Here is a 25,630-nt window from a genome sequence, read left to right on the forward strand (position 1 = left end):
GCACACACACACACAGCATTTCTTTTTCCTTTTTCTTCCATTCAATCGTGTCCAATTCTCCTGGATGTCCTGAATCCCAGCAGTTTTCTTTGACTTTGGCCCAAAATCACCCAGCTGGCTTTCCTGCCTAAGGCGGGACTAGAACTCACCGTCTCCCGGTGATTGGCCCAAAGTCACCCAGTCGACTTTCGTGCCTAAAGGCGGGACTAGAACTCACCGTCTCCTGGTGATTGGCCCAAAGTCACCCAGCTGGCTTTCCTGCCTAAGGCGGGACTAGAACTCACCGTCTCCCAGTGATTGGCCCAAAGTCACCCAGCTGGCTTTCCTGCCTAAGGCGGGACTAGAACTCACCGACTCCCAGTGATTGGCCCAAAGTCACCCAGCTGGCTTTCCTGCCTAAGGCGGGACTAGAACTCACCGACTCCCAGTGATTGGCCCAAAGTCACCCAGCTGGCTTTCCTGCCTAAGGCGGGACTAGAACTCACCGACTCCCAGTGATTGGCCCAAAGTCACCCAGCTGGCTTTCCTGCCCAAGGCGGGACTAGAACTCACCGACTCCCAGTGATTGGCCCAAAGTCACCCAGCTGGCTTTCCTGCCTAAGGCGGGACTAGAACTCACCGACTCCCAGTGATTGGCCCAAAGTCACCCAGCTGACTTGCAAATCTAAGGTGGCACTAGAACTCACTGTCTCCCGCTGATTGGCCCAAGGTCATCCAGCTGGATTTTATGGCTAATTTGGAACAAGAACGTCTCCTAGTGATTGGCCCAAAACCACCTAGTTGGTTTATTGTGGCACTAGAATTTATCACCTTCTGGTAACTGGCCCAAAGTTACCCAGCTGGCTTCCATACCTAAGGCAACACTGGAATTCACTGCCTCCTGGGGATTGGCCCAAGGTCACCCAGCTGGCTTTGTGCCCAAACCAGAACTAGAACTCACGGCCTCCCATTTGCTAGCCAGACAGCTTCCCCAGTACACCAAACGGGCTTTTTCTCAAGCTCTGCAGCTCACCCAACGATTCCAGAGTCAAAAGAACCGGAAAGGCCTGGATTTACCTGATGCAGCTTCAGGGACATGCGCACGCCAGGCGCCACCACCTGGTGCAGAAGATCCATGTCGGCAAAGACCCATTCGTCCCGGGGCGACGTGATTCGGAAGTCGCCCTTGAACAGGGCATGCAAACCGTAGAGGAAGGGCTCCAGGCTATGGAAAGAGACAAAAGGCAAAGGTTACACCGAGACCATCCAATGTAATGGGGTCCTCGGTGCTCTCTGAGCTGGGTGGTTTTCCTGCAGACGTTTCATGACCCAGCTAGGTAATGCTATCAGTGCTGGGAGGGAGGAATGTGTGCAGAGTGAGGAGGAGGACTGTGCTTGGCGCTCTCTGAGCTTGGTGGTTTTCCTGCCAGATGGTTCATTATCAATACAGGGAACATCCTCAGTGACAGGGGTGGGTGGGGGGAGAAGAGAAAGCAAACCCCGCTGCCTGTTAACACTGATAATGTTACCTAGAAGGATCGTGAAACGTCTGAAGGAAAACTACCAAGGCACCAAAACCAGTTCAATCCTCAAGGTGCCAATGTTCTCTGTGGGGTCCTTGGTGCTCTTCTTGCAGACGTTTCATGACCAAACTAGGTAACATCATCAGTGTTGAAAGGGAATAGAACCGAGAGGAGGGGCGGGGGGGGGGAGAGGGAAGGAGGGAGAGGGGGAGGAAGAAGAGTAGGATGACGACTGGTGGTTGGTGGTTTCCTTGCAGACATTTCATGACCAAACTAGTTAACACCATCGATGTTTTAACTGCACTGGTGCACTGATTAGTGTCAATGCGGTGTCGATGTGATCCGGTTAGATTGTGAAACATCTGCAAGAAAGCCACCAAGTTCAGAAAGCCCCCAGGACCCACAGCCCGTCTCCTGCTCCTCCTCCTCCCCCCCTCTGCACACCCCACTCCCTTCTAACACTGATGATGTTACCTAGTTTGGTCATGAAACGTCTGCAAGAAAGCCACCCAAGCTCACAGAGAACCAAGTCAGAGCCTGAGCTAAAAACATTCCCTTCTATTCATCCAGAGCTTTCCAGATGTTTCATGACTGCTGCCCTGCCATGACTGAGGGACAGGGACTATGGAAGAGGTGATCCAAGGCTCCGATTGGCCCGTGCCACCCTATCACCGGTTTATCAAGGTGGGTAGTCTTCAAACTTCTTCTTCCAAGCAGTGCCCTTCACAGATGTTGAGACAACAGCCTTGCTTGGCCTACGCTGCTGCAACATCTGGCAGCTTGTATCCAAAGGCTCGTCAGCTGGTTGTGAGGCCAATTAAAAAGGAGACCGGGGCCTCAACGACTCTTGATGAGGCGATTTTTCTTAAGAAATGAAATGAATTCCAGCGTGAAACAACGAACAGCCGGATGTTATTTTAGCAATTTTCGGTCTTTTTTGTCGTTTAATGACCCCTGTAATCCTTTGCAGGCCGGAGCTAGCAACTGTTTACTGGCCAGATGCCCTTCCTGTCCCCAATGAGGAGTTTTGTTTGGCAGATATATTCTCATCGTGCCCAGACAGAGAAATACCTGCCTCTACCTAGGATCGAACTCATGGCCTCCCGATGGTGAAGCCAGAGCGCCCCCTCTAGGCCACCTGCACCACTCGTTATCTTAGCCGCTGTTTTGTGCTAATTCCGCCTCTCAGCATAGACACCTGTGAAGCCGATGGACTACAAGGCTGTGCCACCCCTGGTAAGTGGCCAGGGATGATGGAATCTATAGTCCAAGCTCATCCTGAGAAGGCTGGAGAAAAACATCTCCGTAATTAAATATGAACACATTGTTATCCTTTTTGGCCCCTCTTAGAAAACCGCGTGGAGTCAATGCCGGCTTGTTTAGCTTTTGCACCCGTGTCCGGAGAAAAGAAGGGCATATGGGCCGGGGTGGGATTCTACCTGCTCGGACAACCGGTTCTTATAGAACCGGTTGTTATGATTCTGCGCAGTTCGGAGAAGCGGCCAATCGCACCACTGGCTGGTCCCGCCCTGCCCCGCCCACTCACTGCTTACCTGGCATGCACACCATCCAACATGCCCACCTTGTGCCTTCCCCTAATTTTGGGTAAGTTGCTATTTTTCCTTTTTTAACTCCCGACCATCAGCTGTGCCGGGAGATTTAGATTAGCTAGAAAGCAGGAAATGGTTGGACTTCTTGCTTTCTAGCTAATCTAAAACCAGAGCTGAACCTTCCTTAGGACTGAAGCTTCTGTTTTTTTCAGTGCAGACTCAGGCAGCAGATTGCAGAAAGATAGATCTCTGAGTGAATCTGTGATTCTGGGAGCAACTCAATCTGCCTGCCTGCTTTGCCTCGTTTTGGGTAAAAGTTGCTCCTTTTTAATAAAAATTTCAATATTTACATACATGGTGTGTTGTGAGTTAATGTTGTGAGTTTGCTTGCCAGCAAATTTTAGGGGACAGACTCAGGCAGCAGATTGCAGAAAGGAAGATCTCTGAGTGAATCTGTGATTCTGGGAGCAACTCAATCTGCCTGCCTGCTTTGCCTGATTTGGGGTAAAAGTTGCTCTTTTTTTAAAATAAAAAAATCAATATTGACATAAATATTAACAATATTTACACACAAGCCACGCCCAGCCGGTCACGTGACCACCAAGCCACACCCAACAAATTAGGCCAGGCCCACAGAACCGGCTCAAATTAAGAAATCTGAATCCCACCCCTGCCTGTGGGCTCCCCCTCACCTGGCTGACATGCTGTGGGAGGCGGTTCCCAGGGCTCTGCGGCCCAGGATGCAAAGCCCGAAACACAGGGTGACCAGGCGGGAATTCCACTCCCGGTCCACGGCCTGCAAGAGGAAGGAAGGGGACAGGCGGGAGGTGAATTTTAGGGGCATCGTGGGCCCGCTCTCCAGAAACTGGGAGGGCCTGTCGAGTTCCCAAACCAGGTCATCCTGCCCTCCACCCTGCCTCTCTCTCTCTTCCCTCTGGCCCCCCGACTGACCTTCTCCCTGCGCCCGGCGCAGTACTGAATCCAGTCGAGGTAGATGTTGCAGAAAGAAGCCAGGGAGATCCCCGCCATGCGGTGGTCGTAGTCTTCGTCGATGTTCAGGTTGAAGGTGGGGTCGCTGTCGGCGTAGTTGAGGGCGGTGCAAGGCCGGAGGGCTTCCTGGATGCCTTCGTTCCCCATCCACTCCTCCAGCTTCGGGGAGCAGGTCACGTAGTAGATGATGCTCTGCGGGGGGGGGGGGAGGAAAGGGGCCAGGGAGGGAGGGAGGGAGGGAAGAAAAGAGGGGAGGGAGGAGAGGTAGGTTGGAAAGAAGGAAGAGAATGGGATGGATGGATGGATGGGAGGAAGGGAGGGAGGAGGGAGGGAGGGAAGATGATAGGAAGGAAGGAAGGAAGGAAGAAGGGGGAATGGGAGGGAGGGAGGAAAAGAGGGGAGGGAGGGAGGGAGGAGAGGTAGGTTGGAAAGAAGGAAGAGAATGGGATGGATGGATGGATGGATGGATGGATGGAAGGAAGGAAGGAAGGAAGGGAGGGAGGAATATGGGGAGGGAAGATGATAGGAAGGAGGGAAGGAAAGAAGAAGGGGGAATGGGAGATAAGAAGGAGGGAGGGAGGAGGGGGGAACGGGAGGGAGGGAAGACGATAGGAAGGAAGGAAGGAAGGAAGGAAGGAAGGAAGGAAGGAGGGAGGGAAGGAAGAGAATGGGAGGGAGGGAGGGAAAGGTGGAGGGAACATGATAGGAAGGAAAGGAAAGGAAAGGAAAGGAAAGGAAAGAGGGAGGGAGGGAGGGAGGGAGGGAGGGGAGGGAAGGAGGGAGGAAGGAAAGGAAAGGAAAGGAAAGGAAAGGAAAGGAAAGGAAAGGAAAGGAAAGGAAAGGAAAGGAGGAGGGAGGGAAGATGAGAAGGAAGGAAAGGAAGGAAAGCAAAAAAAGGGAGTGGAGATCAGAAGAGAGGAATGTAAAAAGGAAAGGAAGAGAAGTGTTAAAGGGTTAAACATTTAATCTTCACTTGGGCTTGCTAATCACAGCAAACTGTAAAACAAGATTTAAAAAGAACAGTGGTTGAGCTCATGTTACGCTCAAGCCACCCTAAACCTCCAGAGGCTCCTAACAAAATATTTTCTCACACCGAGGTCCGGATCCCGGTGTGACAAAGGCCCCCTGGGGTGGAGGGGACAGGGCGAGGTTCCTCACCTTCACGTAGTACGTGATGAGGATCTTCCGCAGGTCGAACACCTGGAGCATGGAGGCCGCGTTGTTGTCGCTGATGCTGTAACCCTCCAGGACGTACTTGGTGGCGGCCACTTCCCAAGCCAGCCAGCGCTGCCCGAAGGCCGCGTTGAAGCTCAGCATGCGGGGAAGGTGGCCCGGCTCACAGCAGCAACAGGCTTCGTCCTCTTCCACGCCTTCCGTGATGGCCTCCACCTCCCGCTGCTGGCAGTACGTTCCTGGAAAAAAATGTTTTTTTTTTTTTTTTAAAAACTTAGTCAAAAAGTTTCTGGCTGAGATCTGAGATGGCACACAGGCGTCTTGCCGCCATCGACATAAGTAAGATCCAAAGTTGAACTCCACTGTCTCTAGTGCAACAGGAATGCAACGTCAATTCAACTGTATAGAATGTGAAGGATGTGGGTTGGTGTTTTATTTTCATAGTCATAATGTACACTGAAGGTGGCATTATATAAGACAGAAAAAGAAGGAGCCTTGGTGGCGCGGTGGTTAGAGTGCAGTACTGCAAGCTACTCCTACTGCAGTTTGGCAGATCGAATCCCACCAGGCTCAAGGTTGACTCGTCCTTCCGTCCTTCCGAGGTGGGTAAAATGAGGAGCCAGATTGTTGGGGGAGTAAAAGGCTGACTCTGTAAACCGCTTAGAGAGGGCTGTGAAGGCACTGTGAAGTGGTATATAAGTCTAAGTGCCATTGCTATTGTTTTCCCTCCTTCTTTCCTTTCTTCCCTCCTTCCCAGTGTTGTAAAAGCACTGTGAAGCGGTATAAGTGCTATTGCTATTTCTTTCTTTCCTTCCTTCCTTCCTTCCTTCCTTCCTTCCTTCCTTCCTTCCTTCCATCCATCCATCCATCCATCCATCCATCCATCCATCCATCCATCTTTCCTTCCCAGTGTTGTAAAAGCACTGTGAAGCGGTATAAGTGCTATTGCTATTTCCTTCCTTCCTTCCTTCCTTCCTTCCTTCCTTCCTTCCTTCCTTCCTTCCTTCCTTCCTTCCTTCCTTCCTTCCTTCCTTCCTTCCACCTTCCTTCCTTCCTTCCTTCCTTCCCAGTGTTGTAAAAGCACTGTGAAGCAGTATAAGTGCTATTCCTTTCCTTTCCTTTCCTTTCAGTTAGAATGCAGAGTTGCAAACAAACTCTGCCCACAGTCAGCAGTTCAATCCTGAAAGGCTCCAGGTTGACTCATCCTTCCCTCCTTCCAAGGGGGGTAAAATGAGGACCCAAATTGTTGGGGGCAAGAGGCAGACTCTGTAAACCGCTTAGAGAGGGCTGGAAAGCACTGTGAAGCGGTATATAAGTGCTATTGCTATTTAATTTCGTTGTATGAGGTGCAATGACAATAAAGAAAAGTAAACTAAGTTCCGTATTTTTGTTGTTGTTTCCCAAGTCTTTTTTCCCCCTTAAACCCAAAAGAAAAGTTTTTTTTCTAGTTTCGTGCCTATCTTCGTTGTAAGAATTTTCTGAATTAACATACGAATCTTACTCCAAAAAGTGTCCTCGCTTTATGCACGAAAAGGGAAGGACATTTCGATTCACAACCACACAGGGGTGGGACTCAAAAATCCCAGCCACCGGTTCCCTGCCCAGTTTTGATCCAAATCAAAGACTATAAGTACTTTTGTCGCTCCATGGAGAAAAGCTCCTGGATTCTGTGCTTGAGGTGCGGGGGGAAAAAAATGAAACGTTGATTTGGGGGTCTTACTTGATTATGAGACGGATTCGTTGTTAAGGAGAAACGGCTAGTTTGCATTTGTCTGGAAAAATCTCCTCTGGTTACCTCGACCGCCCGCCCAACCGCAGCTTCCCCCTTGGCTCACCGCGGAATTCGAGGCCTCGCAGCTGGAAGGTGACCAGGCCGTTGCCGATCTCGATGAGGTGAACGAGGCTGTTCAGGTAATCCGAGGCCAGGATGAAACAGTCCCCCGTGGTGTAATTGCCCCAGCGGCCCAACACCAGGTCCCCGCAGAGGGTGTGTTGCAACGAGCGGGTCAGGTGCTCGTAAAAGATGGAGTTCAGGTTGTTGTCATCGGCACCTGCAGGGTGGCAGAAGCAAAGGAAGCGGGTGAGCCAAGCACCCCGGAGAAAGGAGCAGCCGGCTTCATTTCCTCTGGAAACATCTGCAGGTAGACCTCAGGGGGGCGGTGGCCTAGAGGCGGAGCACTCGCCTCCCTGTCAGGAGGCTGTGAGTTCAATCCTAGGTAGAGGCAGTTATTTTCTCTTTCTGGGCACAAATAAGAATATATCTGCCGAATCTATAACTCCACTCTGGCAACAGGAAGGGCATCTGGCCATTAAATACACAGCTCTATTCAGTCGCCCGGACTCCACCCCGCGAGGGATTATGGAGTCGTTAAAAGAAGATCTGCAGATGGTCCTCGACTTACATTTTTTAAAAATGAGTGTTGGAAGTCAGAACAGCCCTGAAAAAAGTGCCACCCCCACATTCATGGCCGTTAACGGCATCCCACAAAATCTGGGCGCATGACCGCGGGAGCAATGGCCCTCGGAACGTCAGAACTGAATCGTTAAGGGCTTTTTGAGGGGGTCTGCTGTCACTTCAAACGATCGTTAAGCAAACGGTCCTAAATCAAGGATTACGTGTACCCATCTCTTCCCTTGCGGGATTTGCCCACTGTATGGGCTGTCCGATAACCTACCGGGGTTGCGGTCAAGCTGGGTAGACAGTCGGGTGTTTGAATGATCCACTCTCTTGGTGCTGGGAAGAAGGAAGGAAGCAGATTAGATCAGGAAGAGGCAAGTATTGTGTTGTGTTGTGTTGTGTTGTTGTTATTGTATTGTATAGTCATACTTACATTTTCATCTATCTTGTATAATATCACCTCAAGTCACTATCCATCCTACTTATCTTTAAATAGATTTCCATTTCATATTTCAATTCACTGATTTCGATACCATTATCATTCCATTCATACATATATTTTCTATTCTTCATCCCCTATTATTTCCATTTTCAGCTTACCACCTATTTTATTTTACATACATCGTCATCATCCTTCGCTTTCTCTAGACCAGCATATAATAAACAATTTGAAAAGAGTAAAAAAAAGATAAATATATTTAGGATCCACATGGTATATCCCCTCAATCTATGTAATTCAATAGTTTTTCATTCCCTATTTTAATCATAATAAAATACATTGTACATTTCTATTATCCATTAAATAATCAACTATATATTTTTAGGATGTGTGTGTGTGTGTGTGTATATATGTTTTCTTAAGTTTTCGTGGGTACTTACATGTATGGCATTCAGCTTTGTTCGGGTATTTTCCCACGTCATAGTAGTTGTGCTTTTAAAGTTGTAGCGATGTTTAGGCAGAATCTCATCTGCCATCATCAGGCTTCTGTATAGTGTGATGAACACTATACAGAAGCCTGATGATGGCAGATGAGATTCTGTCAAACGTCACTACAACTTTAAAAGCACAACTACTATGACGTGGGAAAATACCCGAACAAAGCTGAATGCCATACATACATACTGTGTTTCTCCAACAATACGGCCTCCACCAATAGGAAGGCCCAGCATGTTTTTTGGGCATAAAATCAAATTAAGCCCCTCCCCCCAAATTTAGGCCTATTTTAAAATATGCAAAATAAGGGGGAAGGGCGGGGAGACTTGCCGTTAGGAGCGCCCGGCAGGCTGGAATTCCTCGCCACCAGCCGCTCCTAACGGGCGATCATGGCCAAGCACAGAGAGCTCCCTACTCCCACCTTTGCTGCAGACACCTTTGGCACCCGCCGCTGTTGCTTTCCCTTCTGCCCATTACGCCGCCACGTTTGGAGATGCTGCTTCCGTGTTTGGAGTGCCGTCGCCATTTGGAGCTCCAAACGCGGAAGTGGCAGCTCCAAACATGACGGCGGGCGATCTTTTATTTTGGTCCGCGCGAAGTTCAAAGCGAGCAAGACAGGAGACTGCGATGCCTCCATCCGAGATGGCAACCTCACTAGTGGATCACAACGTGGCTGGAAGCCCGAATCGGCGGGATACGATGGCGATCTTTTTGGAGCGAGAGGAAAGGGAGAGAAGAGTTGCGGCGTAATTTGCAGGAGGAAGTGGGTGTACCCCACGGCAGGGAGCCCAAGGAAGAAGGGCTGGTAGGCAACGGAGAGCGTCCCGTAGCTCCGGAAGCAGCCTAGAGACGCGCCCGGAAGAGGCGCAGATGCTGCCTTGTAGTCCCCAAGCCAACTGCATGCGCCGCCTTTAGTTATGTGCGCTCCGCGCTTTGGGCATCTCCATGTGATCGCGACCCTGTCCTTTCCACCTGGCGCCTTGCTGCTTTCTGGCTCTTTAGCAACTGGCTTCGTGTTTGGAGCACTGCCGCTGTTTGGAGCTCCAAACGGCGGCGGAAGCTCCAAATGCGGAAACTCCAAACATGACGGTGGGCGATCTTTTTATTTTGGTCCGCGCGAAGTTCAGAGCGAGCATGAGAGGGAGACCGCGATGCCTTGCTAAAGAGCCAGAAAGCAGCAAGGGCGCCAGGTGGAAAGGACAGGGTTGTGATCACACGGAGATGCCCAAAGCGCGGAGCGCACATAACTAAAGGCGGCGCACGCAGTTGGCTTGGGGACTACAAGGCAGCATCTGCGCCTTCCCGGGCGCGTCTCTAGGCTGCTTCCGAGCTACGGGACGCTCTCCGTTGCCTACCAGCCCTTCTTCCTTGGGCTCCCTGCCGTGGGGTACACCCACTTCCTCCTGCAAACTACGCCCGCAACTCTTCTCTCCCTTTCCTCTCACTCCAAAAAGATCGCCATTGTATCCCGCCGATTCGGGCTTCCAGCCACGTTGTGATCCACTAGTGAGGTTGCCATCTCGGATGGAGGCATTGCAGTCTCCCTCTCTTACTCGCTTTGAACTTCGCATGACCAAAATAAAGATCGCCTGCCGTCATGTTTGGAGCTGCCACTTCGCGCTTGGAGCTCCAAATGGCGACGGCACTCCAAACACGGAAGCGGCAGCTCCAAACGTGGCGGCGTAATGGGCAGAAGGGAAAGCAACAGCGGCGGGTGCCAAAGGTGTCTGCAGCAAAGGTGGGAGTAGGGAGGTCTCTGTGCTTGGCCATGATCGCCCGTTAGGAGCGGCTGTTGGCGAGGATGCAAGGGGGGAATTAAGTCACCCCGAAAAGACGGCCTAGCCGTTTTTGGCTCAAAAAAATAAGGCCCGGCCTTATTATGTGAGAAACACGGTACATATATATATATATATGCAAAAAGAAAGTTAACAGTAAATTAATTATATATATATATATATATATATATATATATATATAATATATATATATATATATATATATATATATATATATATATATTAGTTAGTTAGTTAGTTAGTTAGTTAGTTAGTTAGTTAGTTAGTTATATAGTTAGTTATATAGTTATATGATAAAGTGTTTCCCAACAACATTTAAATTTCAAATTTCCCCTATCTATATTTCCAATAAAAAGAAAGGAAAAATACTAATACATATTTCCATGTGGTATCCCCCTTATATTATCCCTAACCCTTATCTCTAAATCTCTCGGCCTTAACATTTCTTTTAATTTTAGCCAGCTTTCCCTTTTCTAAGTTTTCCCGGACTTTCTTTTTTTTCCCCTTCTAATTTTATTTTCCTTTCCCTCTGCCTGTTCTGTTCTGTTCTGTTGTTCTGTTCTGTTCTATTCTATTCTATTCAAAATTCTATTCTGTTTTATTCTATTCTTTCATTCTCTATTCTATTGCATTCCACTCCATATTCTCTTCAACAGGAATGCTTCTGCCCCCTAGTGGCTGTCTGAAGAATTGCAACCTGCATCTGACCGCCCAATTTGATGCGATAAATTGAGAGAGACACATCATCAATCCGATTTCATGATGCTGATTGTAGACTGAACACAGACTTTAGGTCGTCCTTGATGTACAACAGGGGTGTCAAACACAAGGCCACAACAGTGGTGGGATTCAAATGTTTTTACTACCAATTCTGTGAGCATGGCTTGGTGGGAAGGTTACTGCAAAATCCCCCTTCCCTCCTCAGCCCATTAACCTGCTTTCCAGCTCTGTTCTCCTGTGCAGGGCAACCAAAGAAGACCCAGCCAATCAGCTGGGACTCGGGAGGTGGAGAATAGATATGGGGGCGGGGCCAGTCAGAGGCAGGATTTGCCGGTTCTCCCAACTACTCAAAATTTCTGCTACCGGTTCTCCAGAACTGGTCCAAACCGGCTGAATACCCACCTCTGGTTTATTCCCTTTGTTCTTGTTTATGTTCATATCTATGCTTGTTATCTAGTACGTGTTTGACAAAAACAAACAAGCAAATGAATAAAATACATATTCCCAACTCACTTGTAATCGCGCTCCCAAAATTTGACTGGCCGAGCGTAAGACATGATGAAGACGGCGCTGCCCAGCAACGGGTTGAGAGGCGTGGAGAACAACGCAGAGAGAACAGCCTGGAGGAACAGCATGGCTGAATCTGGACCCGGGCAAGGGTTAAGGACACGTCAAACAAGCCAGAGATAACCCAGGTTTTATTTCCAAATCTCTGTTATAGGCAGAAGGAATGAGCTGGAGAGAGAGATCTGAACCCAGGACAAGTGCTTCCCAACCTTGACAACTTTTAAGATGGGTGGACTTAATTCTTCACGGCTGGCTGGGGAATTCTGGGAGTTGAAGCCCAGCCATCTTTTCTTTTCTTTAAAAAAAAAATAGTTTATAGTATAAAATAAAAAAGTATAAAGGGAAAAATAGGAAAGGGGAAAGAAGGGAAGAAAGAAAGAAAAGGAATTGATTTCTGACTCCCTTTGGTGCAGGAGAATAAGATAATAGCATCAAAAATTTTTTTTCCCCCCTATTCTTTATTCAAAGCAATCAATTGAGCCATCTCTGCTCATTCCATCAACTTTTGCAGACAGAAGTCCAACCATCTTAAAGTTGCCAAAAAACTGGGTTAAAAAAAAGAAAGAAAGCTGAGTCCAGGGCAGAACTGTAACCTTAAAATTCCTTCCTTCCATCATTCCTTCCTTCCCTCTTGCTCCTTCCTTTCTTCCCTCCCTCTTGCTCTTTCCCTCCCTCTCTTGCTCCTTCCTTCATTCCTTCCCTCCCTTTCTTGATGCTTCCTTCCATCCCCCCCTCTTGCTCCTTCCTTCCTTCCCTCCCTCCCAACCTCTCCTTCCTTCCTTTCTCTCTCCTCTCTCCCTCCCTCCCTCCTTCCCTCCCTTGCTTCCTCCCTCCCGCAATCCCTTCCTTCCTTCCCTTCTCGGCTTCATAAATAAATACATAAACACACAAACAAATAAACAAATGCTGTCTTCAAAATTTCTCGAGGCCCCGAGTTCCACAGGTTAAATGTTCCTTTGGTTTTAGCAAATTCCTTCCTCCCCGTCTCGGAAAAGGATACGTGGCACGGCAAAGGGCTGGGCAAAGGCGTGGAAGGCGGAGCCCCAGGTGATCTGCCACGGGGCGATGTAGGTGAGGACGAACCGGAGCTTGTACAACAGGTCCCACAGCTGGGGGAAAGAAACGATGAAAACCACAGAGAGGGTAGAAAAAGAGAAAGTTGAGGACTGCCTGTATATCCACAAACCCCAAGCATAGCTGGATAATCTCTGCAGGCCACTTGGTCTCTTCCTCCTAGATCAGGGACCTCCAAACTTGGCAACTTTTAAGACTTGTGGACTTCAACATAGCTGGCTGAGGAATTCTGGGAGTTGAGGTCCACAAGCCTTAAAGTGGCCAAGTTTGGAGACCTCTGCCCTAGACCATTTCAATCAGAACAGAAATGGAAGGGACCTTGGAGGTCTTCTAGTCTAACCCCCTGCTCAAGCAGGAGACCTTAGTTAGACCAGAGGTCTCCAAACTTGGCAACTTTTAAGACTTGTGGACTTCAACTCCCAGAATTCTCCAGCCAGCATAGATGGTAGCCCTTCTGTGCATGGTCCTCCAAGAAAAAGAGTTGGAAGAAAGAGAGGCTAAAGAGAGAGAGGGGGTGGAAGTGGTGGATGGCTGGCTGGAGAATTCTGGGAGTTGAAGTCCACAAGCCTTAAAGTTGCCAAGTTTGGAGACTTCTGTTCAAGACACAAAGAGGAGGGGAAGAGGCCCAAACCAGCACGCACCTTGCTAAAGAGGATCGACATGATGAAGTAGTCGGTGAGAAAACCCTCCGAATATTGTTTGTAGTCGAACTGGAAGAAGAGGACGGTGAAGCCCAGGGTGACGTACTGCTGTGGGGGGCAGCAGAAGGAACTCCGCAGAAGTTTCATGCCGGCCACCGTGAGGAGAAGAGCTCGGCACCTGGGGTCGGATTAGGGAGAGGAAAGATAGTGACAATTATTACCAATCCCTCTCTTAAAGAGACAAGAAAGAAAGAAAAGTTTTGAAAGATTTGCTCCCTTCCATTTATTGTGGAAGGGGTCAGCAATAGAACATAACAGAAAAAAAATAGAATTAGGAATAGAATAGAATATAGAATAGGATGTATATAAAAATAGAAGAGAAGAGAATATAAAATATAGAGAATAGAATGGAATGGGACTAGGACGAGGACTAGAACAGAATATAGAATAGAATAGAATAGAATAGAATAGAATAGAATAGAATAGAATAGAATAGAATAGAAAAGAATAGAAGAGAAGAGAAGAGAATAGGATGTATATAAAAATAGAAGAGAATATAAAATATAGAGAATAGAATGGAATGGGACTAGGACGAGGACTAGAACAGAATATAGAATAGAATAGAATAGAATAGAATAGAAGAGAAGAGAAGAGAAGAGAAAGAGAAAGAGAAGAGAAAGAGAATAGGATGTATATAAAAATAGAGAAGAGAATATAAAATATAGAGAATAGAATGGAATGGGACTAGGACGAGGACTAGAACAGATATATAGAATAGAATAGAATAGAATAGAATAGAATAGAATAGAAGAGAAGAGAAGAGAAGAGAAGAGAAGAGAAGAGAAGAGAATAGGATGTATATAAAAATAGAAGAGAATATAAAATATAGAGAATAGAATGGAATGGGACTAGGACGAGGACTAGAACAGAATATAGAATAGAATAGAATAGAATAGAATAGAATAGAATAGAATAGAATAGAGAAGAGAAGAGAAGAGAATAGGATGTATATAAAAATAGAAGAGAATATAAAATATAGAGAATAGAATGTAATGGGACTAGGACGAGGACTAGAACAGAATATAGAATAGAATAGAATAGAATAGAATAGAAGAGAAGAGAAGAGAAGAGAAGAGAAGAGAAGAGAAGAGAATAGGATGTATATAAAAATAGAAGAGAAGAGAATATAAAATATAGAGAATAGAATGGAATGGGACTAGGACGAGGACTAGAACAGAATATAGAATAGAATAGAATAGAATAGAATAGAAGAGAAGAGAAGAGAAGAGAAGAGAATAGAATAGAAGATAATAGAATAGGATGTATATAAAAATAGAAGAGAAGAGAATATAAAATATAGAGAATAGAATGGAATGGGACTAGGACGAGGACTAGAACAGAATATAGAATAGAATAGAATAGAATAGAATAGAATAGAATAGAAGAGAAGAGAAGAGAAGAGAAGAGAAGAGAAGAGAAGAGAAGAGAAGAAGAGAATAGAAGATAATAGAATAGGATGTATATAAAAATAGAAGAGAAGAGAATATAAAATATAGAGAATAGAATGGAATGGGACTAGGACGAGGACTAGAACAGAATATAGAATAGAATAGAATAGAATAGAATAGAATAGAATAGAATAGAATAGAATAGAATAGGATGTATATAAAAATAGAAGAGAATATAAAATATAGAGAATAGAATGGAATGGGACTAGGACGAGGACTAGAACAGAATATAGAATAGAATAGAATAGAATAGAATAGAATAGAATAGAATAGAATAGAAGAGAATAGAATAGAAGAGAAGAGAAGAGAAGAGAAGAGAATAGGATGTATATAAAAATAGAAGAGAAGAGAATATAAAATATAGAGAATAGAATGGAATGGGACTAGGACTAGAATAGAATATACTGTAGAATAGAATAGAAGAGAATATACCCTGTTTCTCCGACAATACGGCCTCCCCAATAGGAAGTCCCAGCATGTTTTATAGGCATGAAATGAAATTAAGCCCCTCTCCCCAAATTAAGGCCTATATTAAAACATGCGAAATGGGGGGGAATGGGGGGGGGCTTGCCGTTAGGAAGTACTTTTGTTGCACACCCGGATATGGTGCTGCCTGCGTTGACCCCGATATGAAGTGGCCTACCAACGCCGAGGTCAACATCCAAGCCATCGCTGCCCGCCCGCCCGAAGATGCAAGGGGGGGAGGAAATTAAGTCACTCCCGAAAAGACGGCCTAGCCATTTTTTCGGGGCTCAAAAAAAAAAAAAAGACCCGGCCTTATTATATGAGAAACACGGTAGAAGAGAATAGAATGTATACAAAAATGAGAAGAAAATATAAAATATAGAGAATAGAATGGTAGGAATAGGAATAGAATATAGAATAGAATGGAAGAGAAGAGAAGAGAAGAGAAGAGAAGAGAAGAGAAGAGAAGAGAAGAGAAGAGAAGAGAATGTATATAAAAATGAGAAGAGAATATAAAATATAGAAAATAGAATGGTAGGAATAGGAATAGAATATAGAATGGAATAGAATAGGGAATGGATTGGAATGGAATTGGGAATGGGAATAGGGACAGTATAGAATAACAATACCACTAGACTTATATAACGCTTCACAGTGCTTTTCCAGCCCTCTCTAAGCGGTTTACAGAGTCAGCCTTTTACTCCCCCAACAATCTGGGTCCTCATTTTCCCCAGAGCCGGTGAGAATCGAACTGCTGGCAGTCGGCAGAATGAGCTTGAAATCCTGCCTTCCGACCACTGCACCACCCCCAAGAGAAGGAGCCTCATCCATAAACTCTCCTCCCCTTTGTACGTGTGATAGGACGTCGCAAAACAATACAAGTATCCTTGCATGGTAGGCTTTTTCCTCCTTTGGGCATTTTGTAATGTGATATCATAGGCTCTATTCGCTCTCTGGGCACCCTGGGAAATAGATCTGCTGAACAAAACTCCGCACTGGCGACAGGAAGGGCATCCGGCCATTCAAACGCTCTGCTAGCTTCACTCAGTTGCCCAGGCTCCACCGCCCGCAAGGGATTATGGCGCATTAGATGATGATGATGATGATGATGTCATAAGCTGTACCTCCTTTGTGATGCCCCTCCCTCCACCAATGGGACTGCAGGCTGGATGGGACGGACTTACGGGATGCAGAGCTTCTCCTGCCGAGGGCTGCTGGCCCAGTGGGCATCGATCGTCAAGGCGTTCAGCACCACAGCCGGGTAGATGACGTACTTCTCGACGCACTGCAGCCAGGCGTACAGCTTCTCAAACCACATCAACTCAGCAGCGCCTGGAAGGACAGGAGGGGGAAGTAGAGGGGCCAAAAGAAAAGGAGGAAGACCATCTCATTTCCCCCATTTCAATCCCAAATCATCTCAGATAACCAGCTTGAAACAAGCTAAAGCCCAGCGATCCTGCAATTTCCCAATCTGGTCTACCACTTGTCTAATCTCCAGTCTAGCCCACTGTTTCAGCTCCCAGAATCCTCCAGCCAGAATCCTCCAGCCTGCTTTAAGAGGAGTGGGCTTTAATTCCCAGAATCACCCAGCCAGCCTGCTTTAAGAGGGGTGGGACTTCAACTCCCAGAATCCCCTAGCCAGCCTGCTTCAAGAAGGGTGGGACTTCAACTCCCAGAATTCCCCAGCCGGCCTGCTTTAAGAGGGGTGGGCTTCAACTCCCAGAATCCCCCAGCCAGCCTGCTTTAAGAGGGTGGGCTTCAACTCCCAGAATCCCCCAGCCAGCCTGCTTTAAGAGGGTGGGACTTCAACTCCCAGAATCCCCCAGCCAGCCTGCTTTAAGAGGGTGGGCTTCAACTCTCAGAATCCCCCAGCCAGCCTGCTTTAACAGGGGTGGGCTTCAATTCCCAGAATCCCCAGCCAGCCTGCTTTAAGAGGGTGGGCTTTGACTCCCAAAATCCTCTAGCCAGCCTGCTTTAAGAGGGGTGGGACTTCAACTCCCAGAATCCCCCAGCCAGCCTGCTTTAAGAGGGGTGGGACTTCCACTCCCAGAATCCCCAGCCAGCCTGCTTTAAGAGGGTGGGCTTCAATTCCAGAATCCCCAGCCAGCCTGCTTTAAGAGGGTGGGCTTCAATTCCCAAACCCCCAGCCAGCCTGCTTTAAGAGGGTGGGCTTCAATTCCCAGAATCCCCAGCCAGCCTGCTTTAAGAGGGGTGGGCTTCAATTCCCAGAATCCCTAGCCAGCCTGCTTTAAGAGGGGTGGGCTTCGACTCCCAGAATCCCCCAGCCAGCCTGCTTTAAGAGGGGTGGGACTTCCACTCCCAGAATCCCCCAGCCAGCCTGCTTCAAGAGGGTGGGCTTCAATTCCCAGAATCCCCCAGCCAGCCTGCTTTAAGAGGGGTGGGACTTCCACTCCCAGAATCCCCAGCCAGCCTGCTTCAAGAGGGTGGGCTTCAATTCCCAGAATCCCCAGCCAGCCTGCTTTAAGAGGGGTGGGACTTCCACTCCCAGAATCCCCCAGCCAGCCTGCTTTAAGAGGGGTGGGCTTCAATTCCCAGAATCCCCCAGCCAGCCTGCTTTAAGAGGGGTGGGACTTCAACTCCCAGAATCCCCCAGCCAGCCTGCTTTAAGAGGGGTGGGCTTCAACTCCCAGAATCCCCAGCCAGCCTGCTTTAAGAGGGTGGGCTTCAATTCCCAGAATCCCTAGCCAGCCTGCTTCAAGAAGGGTGGGACTTCAACTCCCAGAATTCCCCAGCCGGCCTGCTTTAAGAGGGTGGGCTTCAACTCCCAGAATCCCCCAGCCAGCCTGCTTTAAGAGGGGTGGGCTTCAACTCCCAGAATCCCCAGCCAGCCTGCTTTAAGAGGGTGGGACTTCAACTCCCAGAATCCCCCAGCCAGCCTGCTTTAAGAGGGTGGGCTTCAACTCTCAGAATCCCCCAGCCAGCCTGCTTTAAGAGGGGTGGGCTTCAATTCCCAGAATCCCCAGCCAGCCTGCTTTAAGAGGTGGGCTTCAATTCCCAGAATCCCCCAGCCAGCCTGCTTTAAGAGGGGTGGGCTTCAATTCCCAGAATCCCCCAGCCAGCCTGCTTTAAGAGGGGTGGGCTTTGACTCCCAAAATCCTCTAGCCAGCCTGCTTTAAGAGGGGTGGGACTTAAACTCCCAGAATCCCCAGCCAGCCTGCTTTAAGAGGGGTGGGACTTCCACTCCCAGAATCCCCCAGCCAGCCTGCTTTAAGAGGGGTGGGCTTCAATTCCCAGAATCCCCCAGCCAGCCTGCTTTAAGAGGGGTGGGCTTCAATTCCCAAAACCCCCAGCCAGCCTGCTTTAAGAGGGTGGGCTTCAATTCCCAGAATCCCCAGCCAGCCTGCTTTAAGAGGGGTGGGCTTCAATTCCCAGAATCCCCAGCCAGCCTGCTTTAAGAGGGTGGGCTTCGACTCCCAGAATCCCCCAGCCAGCCTGCTTTAAGAGGGGTGGGACTTCAACTCCCAGAATCCCCCAGCCAGCCTGCTTCAAGAGGGGTGGGCTTCAATTCCCAGAATCCCCAGCCAGCCTGCTTTAAGAGGGGTGGGACTTCCACTCCCAGAATCCCCCAGCCAGCCTGCTTCAAGAGGGTGGGCTTCAATTCCCAGAATCCCCCAGCCAGCCTGCTTTAAGAGGGTGGGACTTCCACTCCCAGAATCCCCCAGCCAGCCTGCTTTAAGAGGAGTGGGCTTCAATTCCCAGAATCCCCCAGCCAACCTGCTTTAAGAGGGGTGGGACTTCAACTCCCAGAATCCCCCAGCCAGCCTGCTTTAAGAGGGGTGGGACTTCAACTCCCAGAATCCCCCAGCCAGCCTGCTTCAAGAGGGTGGGACTTCCACTCCCAGAATCCTTGGCAAAGGCCATGTTGGCTGAGGAATGTTGGGAGTTGAAGTCTTTAAATTGCTCAGATCCTGCTGTCAGCGTTCCAGGGAAAATCCATTCCTGTCAGTCACTCCAAGACGCAGGTCATCTCCAAATACTTTTCTTAGAAGAGCACCTGGCACATATTGTGTGGAATTCCAGAACTAAAAGCTTCTTCCGGCTTCCCCACAAAGTCCCAACCTGCAAAGCATCCCCTTCTTTTCCCTCGTCCCCACATCACACGAACCAATCCCCACGTAAGTCCTAATTCTTTCGGCGCCACACTCTGTAACCTTGACCTATCCAAAGAATTATATTTTGTCTGCTAAGAGCTACTCAAATCAACATTTCTCCCACTTTCTCCCACTGTCCATCGCTGACCCCTGCGCTCTAGATACAATCCTTTGGGAGGTTTTCGCGCCAGAAATTACACGGGGATCCGGTCGGTGCCCAACCGCTGCCTTCACTGGCGACCAGCATGCCTAGTGGTTGGGGATGAGGGGGACAGTCATACAGCCCGGAGCCTCCCAGGCCCTCCGTTCACCGCCCCCATCCAGGTGCACTTACTGCGGACTTCAAACTGGCTGTATTCTCGTGGTTTCAGGACGGGCTGCGAGAGGCAAAACCAGGGCAGCTGCTTACGGAGTTGGGGCACGAGGTAGTGGGTGACAAAACCAACCAGCCCCGCCAGGGCATAGAGCACATAGCCTAGGACAGACTGAGGGAGGCACAACAAGGAGAAATGCAAAGATTATAGGCAGCCCTCGACTTACGACCGTCCGTTTAGCGAATGTTTGAAGTTACGACAGACTCCCCCAAGGAACTTATGACCCGGGGTGTGTGTGTGTGTGTGTGTGTGTCACGTAACCACACCAGCCCTGCTGGAGCTGGGCTCACACACCTTCCACTACACACGGCCATCCATCCATCCAGTTAGTCCTTGACTTACGACAATCGAGCCCTTCTGTTCAGTGGGGCAGCTGTTAAGCAAGTGCTGTCCCCTTTTACGACTGTTTTTGGTCCACGGTGTAGTGAATCACTGAAGTGGTTTTAAGTTAGTAACATGGGATCTGGCTTCCCCGTTGTTCTGACCGAGGCTTCCTGAGACCGTAATTAAGCACACGCTTAGTCAAAACAACTCGTTTCAATGCTGGGAATTATGTTCACTCCCAACCCATAATGAGTCCCAAACAGTTCCTTGAGATAAGCACCCACCTTTCTCTCCTTGGAATTGCTGCCAACAACTAAAGTGCCAAATGAACGGTAAAAAACCAACTGAAGTACAAACTCCACACAGAGGCTGCCAGCAAACCACAACACCCATTGGCCATGCTTGTCAGGAGGTCCCAAAAGGGGATCGCACGAATAACAGAATTACCAGAGTGGGATGGGACCTTGGAGGTCTTCTAGTCTGACCCCGCCCCCCCTCCAGCAGGAAACCTTATACCAACCATTTCAGACAAACGGTTTTCCGATCTCTTCTTTAAAACCTCCAGTGTTGAAGAACCCACAATTTTGGCGGGCAACCGTTCACAAAATACAAGCCGGTTGCCTCTGAAGTTTGATCATGTGACCCTGGGGATGCCACAACGGTCGTAGGTGTGAAAAACAGCCGTAAGTCACCGTTTTCAGTGCCGGTGTAACTTTGCACGGTTACGACACGAACTGTAGTAAGTCGAGGATTACCTGTACAGCCAGTGTTCCCCTGCACCCACACACACACCAAGCCGCTACCCACTGCCCACCCCGCGACTCCCTTCCTTCCCCTACCCCTCTCCATGTTCTTGTCTTAGGTACCTCAAGAGCGATGAAGACGGTGCTGGCGCTGATGGCGAAGGTCAGCACAGCGATGATGAAGCACATGACGAAGTCGGAGTGAAGGATCTCGCGCTGCATTGGGCGGAAGGACAAAAGAGGTATTGAGCCAGGGTGGCACCGTTGGTTAGAGTGCAGTACTGCAGGCTGTCAGGATTCCAGCAATCGCCCTAATTAAATCATGATTCTCGAGCCAAACTTCAAAAAACTTCAAAGGATTTATTAAGAGGCAACATACTGGCATTGCCCCGTACGAAGCCAACTCTGGCATACGTAATTCACAGTCACCCATGACCCTGTTTCCCCCTCTCCCCCCCGGGTGTCTCATAAACCAGATTCTCCAATTGAGCATGTTCACAGGCTGGGTGTCACCAATCACGTTCTTCAATTAAATATATTCATGGGCAAAAGCTCTGGTAGTTTAGCTACAATCTTTTAAAGAGAACAGTTGGAATGTACTTTCGCTTTCAAACTGCTGCACTGCTCTTCCAGATTTCCTTCCTTCCTTCTCCCCCGCGCCTTTTTTTTTTTGTCTTTTATGGCAAGTACTAAAACAGGCATAGGGATGTTTTATGAGTTGACACAGGCTACTTCTGCTGACTGCTGGCCTGCAATTTGATTCTCACTAGGCTCAAGGTTGACTCAGCCTTCCGTCCTTCCGAGGTGGGTAAAATGAGGACCCAGATGGTGGGTAAGAGGCTGACTCTGTAAACTGCTTAGAGAAGGCTGTAGGGCACTGCGAAGTAATATATAAGTCTAAGGGCTATTGCTATCTTTTCCTTCCTTCCTTCCTTCCTTCCTTCCTTCCTTCCTTCCTTCCTTCCTTCCTTCCTTCCTTCCTTCCTTCCTTCCTCCCTTCCTCCTTCCTTCCTTCCTTCCTCCTTCTTTCCTTCCTTCCTCCTCCCTCCCTCCCTTCCTTCTTTCCCTCCCTCCCTCCCTCCTTTCCTTCCTTCCTGATGCAGTGGTTAGAATGCAGTATTACAGGCTAACTCTGCCAATTGCCAGGAGTTCAATCCTAACCAGCTCAAGGTTGACTCAGCCTTCCATCCTTCCCAAGTGGGTAAAACAAGGAGCCAGATTGTTGGGGGAGTAAAAGGCTGACTCTGTAAACTGCTTAGAGAGGGCTGGAAAGGCACTGTGAAGCGGTATATAAGTCTAACTGCTATTGTCACGGTTGATTCACTACGCAGCGCTGCTCGCAACCAGACAACAGTAACAAGAGTGTGTCATCTGGATGCGTGAGACAGGCTCAAACCCCGAGGTCATCACTCGGGAACCTCAGAGGCAGACAGGCTGTTTCCAAAATACACCCAGTACAATTGATTGGTGGACATTGGACAGTGGGAGGTTCAGGGAAAAAGGAAAAGGTTTTCTTCTGCGCTGTTTGCCTGCCAAAACATCAGAGCTGGCTTTGCTCCTTCTGCGCCCATATGGCTTTTCAGTAAAGTTAACCTCTTGGTGAAAAAAAATGTCCCTGGAGGTTTTTTTTTTTTTTTTGCTGTTTTAACACAGTGGGACGGATATGTTGAACAGCGCGAAAGGAGAAGCCAGAAGCTCTGGATTTGGCATGCACCTTCTCCACGGCTGGATCTCCTTGGACACCCCTTTTCATCATGGTTTAGTTTAGGAGTGTCCAATTCAAGGCCTGCAGGCCGGATCTGGCCCGCAGGACCACCCTGGAAACAGTGGACCGGCCCGCGGTGCCTCTGCCAGTGAAAACAGGCTCCCAATCTCCATTTTAGGCTGGGAAGGCCTCCTGCAACCCTCTGCCAGTGAAAACAGGCTCCCAATCTCCGTTTTAGGCTCGGAAGGCCTCCTGCAACCCTCTGCCAGTGAATACGGGGCTACGTTTTTGATGGCAGAGGGTTGCAGGAGGCCGTCCCAGCCTAAAACGGAGATCGGGAGTCCGTTTTCCCTAGCCGAGCGCTCGGGCCAAGACAGGCACCCTGACACGAGTGAGGTCAAGCTGGCCACGCCCTTAATGGCCACGCCCCAACCCTCCCCCCGCCAAGGTCAAACACAACCCTGAGGTGGCTCTCCATGAAATCGAGTTGGACCCTCCTTGTTTGGTTCCTTCTCCCCATTAACCGAAGGGGTGGCATAGGCCTTCCTCACCAGGGAGTTGCGCAGTTTCTCCGGGAGGGGATCCTTCACACCAACCGGGGGATTGTCCACGTTGCGGTTGTCAAACTCGGGGAAAAGCTTGGTGCGGATGAAAGACCTAACCGTCGTCGGGGAAGGAAAGAAAAAAAACGGTTGGTTGGATTCCAAAGCGGCATCCAAGCCAACAGGATCTCGTCTTCTCCCTAGCGAACCCCCCCAAGGTTTGGGATGGGGGTGTGGGGGGGCTACAGACCAGAGGATGGTGGGGTCGCTGCTCTGACGGCTGAGATGGTAGGAGAGGGACACCAGGATGCCGCAAAAGACCGAAAAGAGGACGGGCACATGCTGGTCACCCCACGGAACCTGGAAAGCGGAAAGAGGACACAAAGGGAAGTCCAGCATGCAGGGGTTGGCAACGTACCGACGGCACAAAGCACAGGTTTGTTTACAAAGCACAGCCAGGTTGTTTGTCCAGGAGCAGCAACAACATATTTTAGGATGTCTACGGAGATTCTCAGTCCTTCCAGGTCACAGTTGTCCCAAAAATGCTTTTTTATTTGTGTCAAGAGGAAACGGGACTTTCTGTTTTTTCTTTGAAGACATTTCACTTCTCATCCAAGAAGCTTCTTTCCCTCTGACTGGATGTGTGATGAACCCGGGGCGTGACACAAAAATAACAACAACGCAAAAAATAGGAGAAGGTCCCTTTAATGCCTCCAACTCAGCCCCGATGTCCAATTATCCTCAGGAGGATATCAAAACTCTTAAAAAAAAAAACAGTCTATGGAGGGAGGGAGCAAATGCAGCCAGCACCCAAAGTAAAGTTAATTAGAAATAAAAAAAAAACAACATAAACCACAGTGAAGGAATTAATACGGCAGGCCAGGATGATTAATTGCAGACTTCTACCAGATAACACAGCAAAGACAGAAGGAAGCCAAAACACAGATAAGCTCCTTTGCTTCCAGCAACTTTGCCATGGGCAGTTTGTCCTTTTAAACAGTCCTCCCAGATGCAGCCCATGAAGGGGATCAGGGCCCCTTCCTCCCCCGTAGACCACGCCACTCATGTTTCTCCCTTCTCCGCTCCTCCCTGCGTGCCCTAGGATGAAGAGGGGGTGGGCCTGGGTCTTCCTCTGAATGCCCATCTGGCCTGTGCCCTTCCCCAGTCTCCTCCACAACCACCGGAGCCACACTCCCACTCCCTGTCAGCTGTTCCATCTCTCCCTCGGAGTCAGACTCCAACTGGGGCAGGATAGAATAGTGGGGAAGGGAAGGATTTATATTCCTAGCAGACAGCTGGTCATCTGCATCCTTTTTAAAGAGCCGTTGAGGCCACTTGGACGTTTAGCTGTGTTTTCAGATAAATGGGTCCCTACACACCCATTTGCACCACTCAGGTGGCCCTGAGAACATAGATAAACCTCCAAGTGGCCTCAACGGCCCTCTCAAAGGACCCAAACGCCCAGCGGTCTGCAAGGAGTACCAATCCTTCCGTTCCTCACCATCCAGTCAGAGCAGAAGAAGCTTTTTGGACGAGAAGCGAAATGTCTTCAAAGGAAAACAAAAAACAAAAAAACAGAAAGTCCAGTCCTTTGGGATATTTTACGATCTGTTTTCCCCAAGTCAAGCACGGAACAGGATCCAGGCTAGACACTCGGTGTGGTCAAACCTGGGGACTAAAAATGTCGTTTTTGGGGCTGACCCCTTATAGATAATCCTCCCCTCCCCCAAAGCTACCCCTCCTTCCCAGAGTCGATACCTTGATGGCTCCGAGGCAGAACCCGTAGAGGAGGCCAGCCACGAGGATGCTGCGGAGCAGGGCAAACAAGGCGGTGAGGGGGCTGGTAGCAGCTGGATGTGGAAAAGGAAAAACAGGAGCAGTGAATAGCAAGTTTCTGCTTGACTTTTGGCTGATCTCAGAGGCTGAGCGAGCCGGGCGCGGATAGGTCACCACCAAGAGACTTCAAGGTGGGAGGCTCGACTGGGAAGTTGAAGAAACTTCCTGGAACAAAGCTAACAAATAAAACGCTAGCAGAGAAAACTGCAGAGGGGAAGGTGTCACTTTTGAATGGACGCTAAATGAATGTAAGCTGAGGACTATGACACCTTGGAAGCATCTCTTATTAATAAGGAGCAAAACCCCACTGATGATGTTCCCTAGTTGGGTCACGAAACGTCTTCAAGAAAACAACCAAGCTCAGAGAGCACCAAGGACCACACCGTCCTCCTTCTCCTTCCTCTCCATCTCCTCCTCCTCTTCCTCCTCAAATCCTCCTCCCTTCTAGCACTGATATTGTTATATAGTTGGCTCATGAAAATGTCTGCAATAAAACCATCAGGCTCAAAAAGCACCAAGAAATTCAGTCCTCCATCTCCATCTCCTCCACTTTCTTCATCTCCTCTTCCTCCTCCTCAAATCCCACTCTCCTCTAACACTGATGTTGTTACATAGTTGGCTCATGAAACGTCTGCAAGAGAACAGCCAAGCTCAGAGATCACCAAGCAGCCCCCAG

At 48.8% G+C, this 25,630-nt stretch overlaps 1 protein-coding gene across 1 annotated transcript in view; it reads right to left on the reverse strand.

The window, feature by feature from the left end:
* PCNX3 (pecanex 3) overlaps positions 1-25,630 on the reverse strand; it is a 68,160-nt gene that overhangs the window by 6,502 nt on the left and 36,028 nt on the right. Inside the window, exons 16-30 of the mRNA XM_087943587.1 lie at positions 24,877-24,968; positions 23,369-23,478; positions 23,128-23,233; positions 20,995-21,087; positions 19,765-19,915; positions 16,503-16,650; positions 13,346-13,523; positions 12,631-12,739; positions 11,577-11,706; positions 7,891-7,949; positions 7,051-7,266; positions 5,201-5,454; positions 4,004-4,234; positions 3,745-3,848; positions 1,057-1,204 (exon numbers count right to left, since the gene is read on the reverse strand). Of these exons, the coding sequence (XP_087799713.1) occupies positions 1,057-1,204; positions 3,745-3,848; positions 4,004-4,234; positions 5,201-5,454; positions 7,051-7,266; positions 7,891-7,949; positions 11,577-11,706; positions 12,631-12,739; positions 13,346-13,523; positions 16,503-16,650; positions 19,765-19,915; positions 20,995-21,087; positions 23,128-23,233; positions 23,369-23,478; positions 24,877-24,968 (2,129 nt within the window). The remainder of the gene's footprint in view (positions 1-1,056; positions 1,205-3,744; positions 3,849-4,003; positions 4,235-5,200; positions 5,455-7,050; positions 7,267-7,890; positions 7,950-11,576; positions 11,707-12,630; positions 12,740-13,345; positions 13,524-16,502; positions 16,651-19,764; positions 19,916-20,994; positions 21,088-23,127; positions 23,234-23,368; positions 23,479-24,876; positions 24,969-25,630) is intronic.

Source organism: Notechis scutatus, chromosome 14 (genome assembly GCF_049901735.1).
Source record: "Notechis scutatus isolate UNSWTSFEM ecotype Mainland chromosome 14, rNotScu1.2, whole genome shotgun sequence".
NCBI lineage: Eukaryota > Metazoa > Chordata > Lepidosauria > Squamata > Elapidae > Notechis > Notechis scutatus.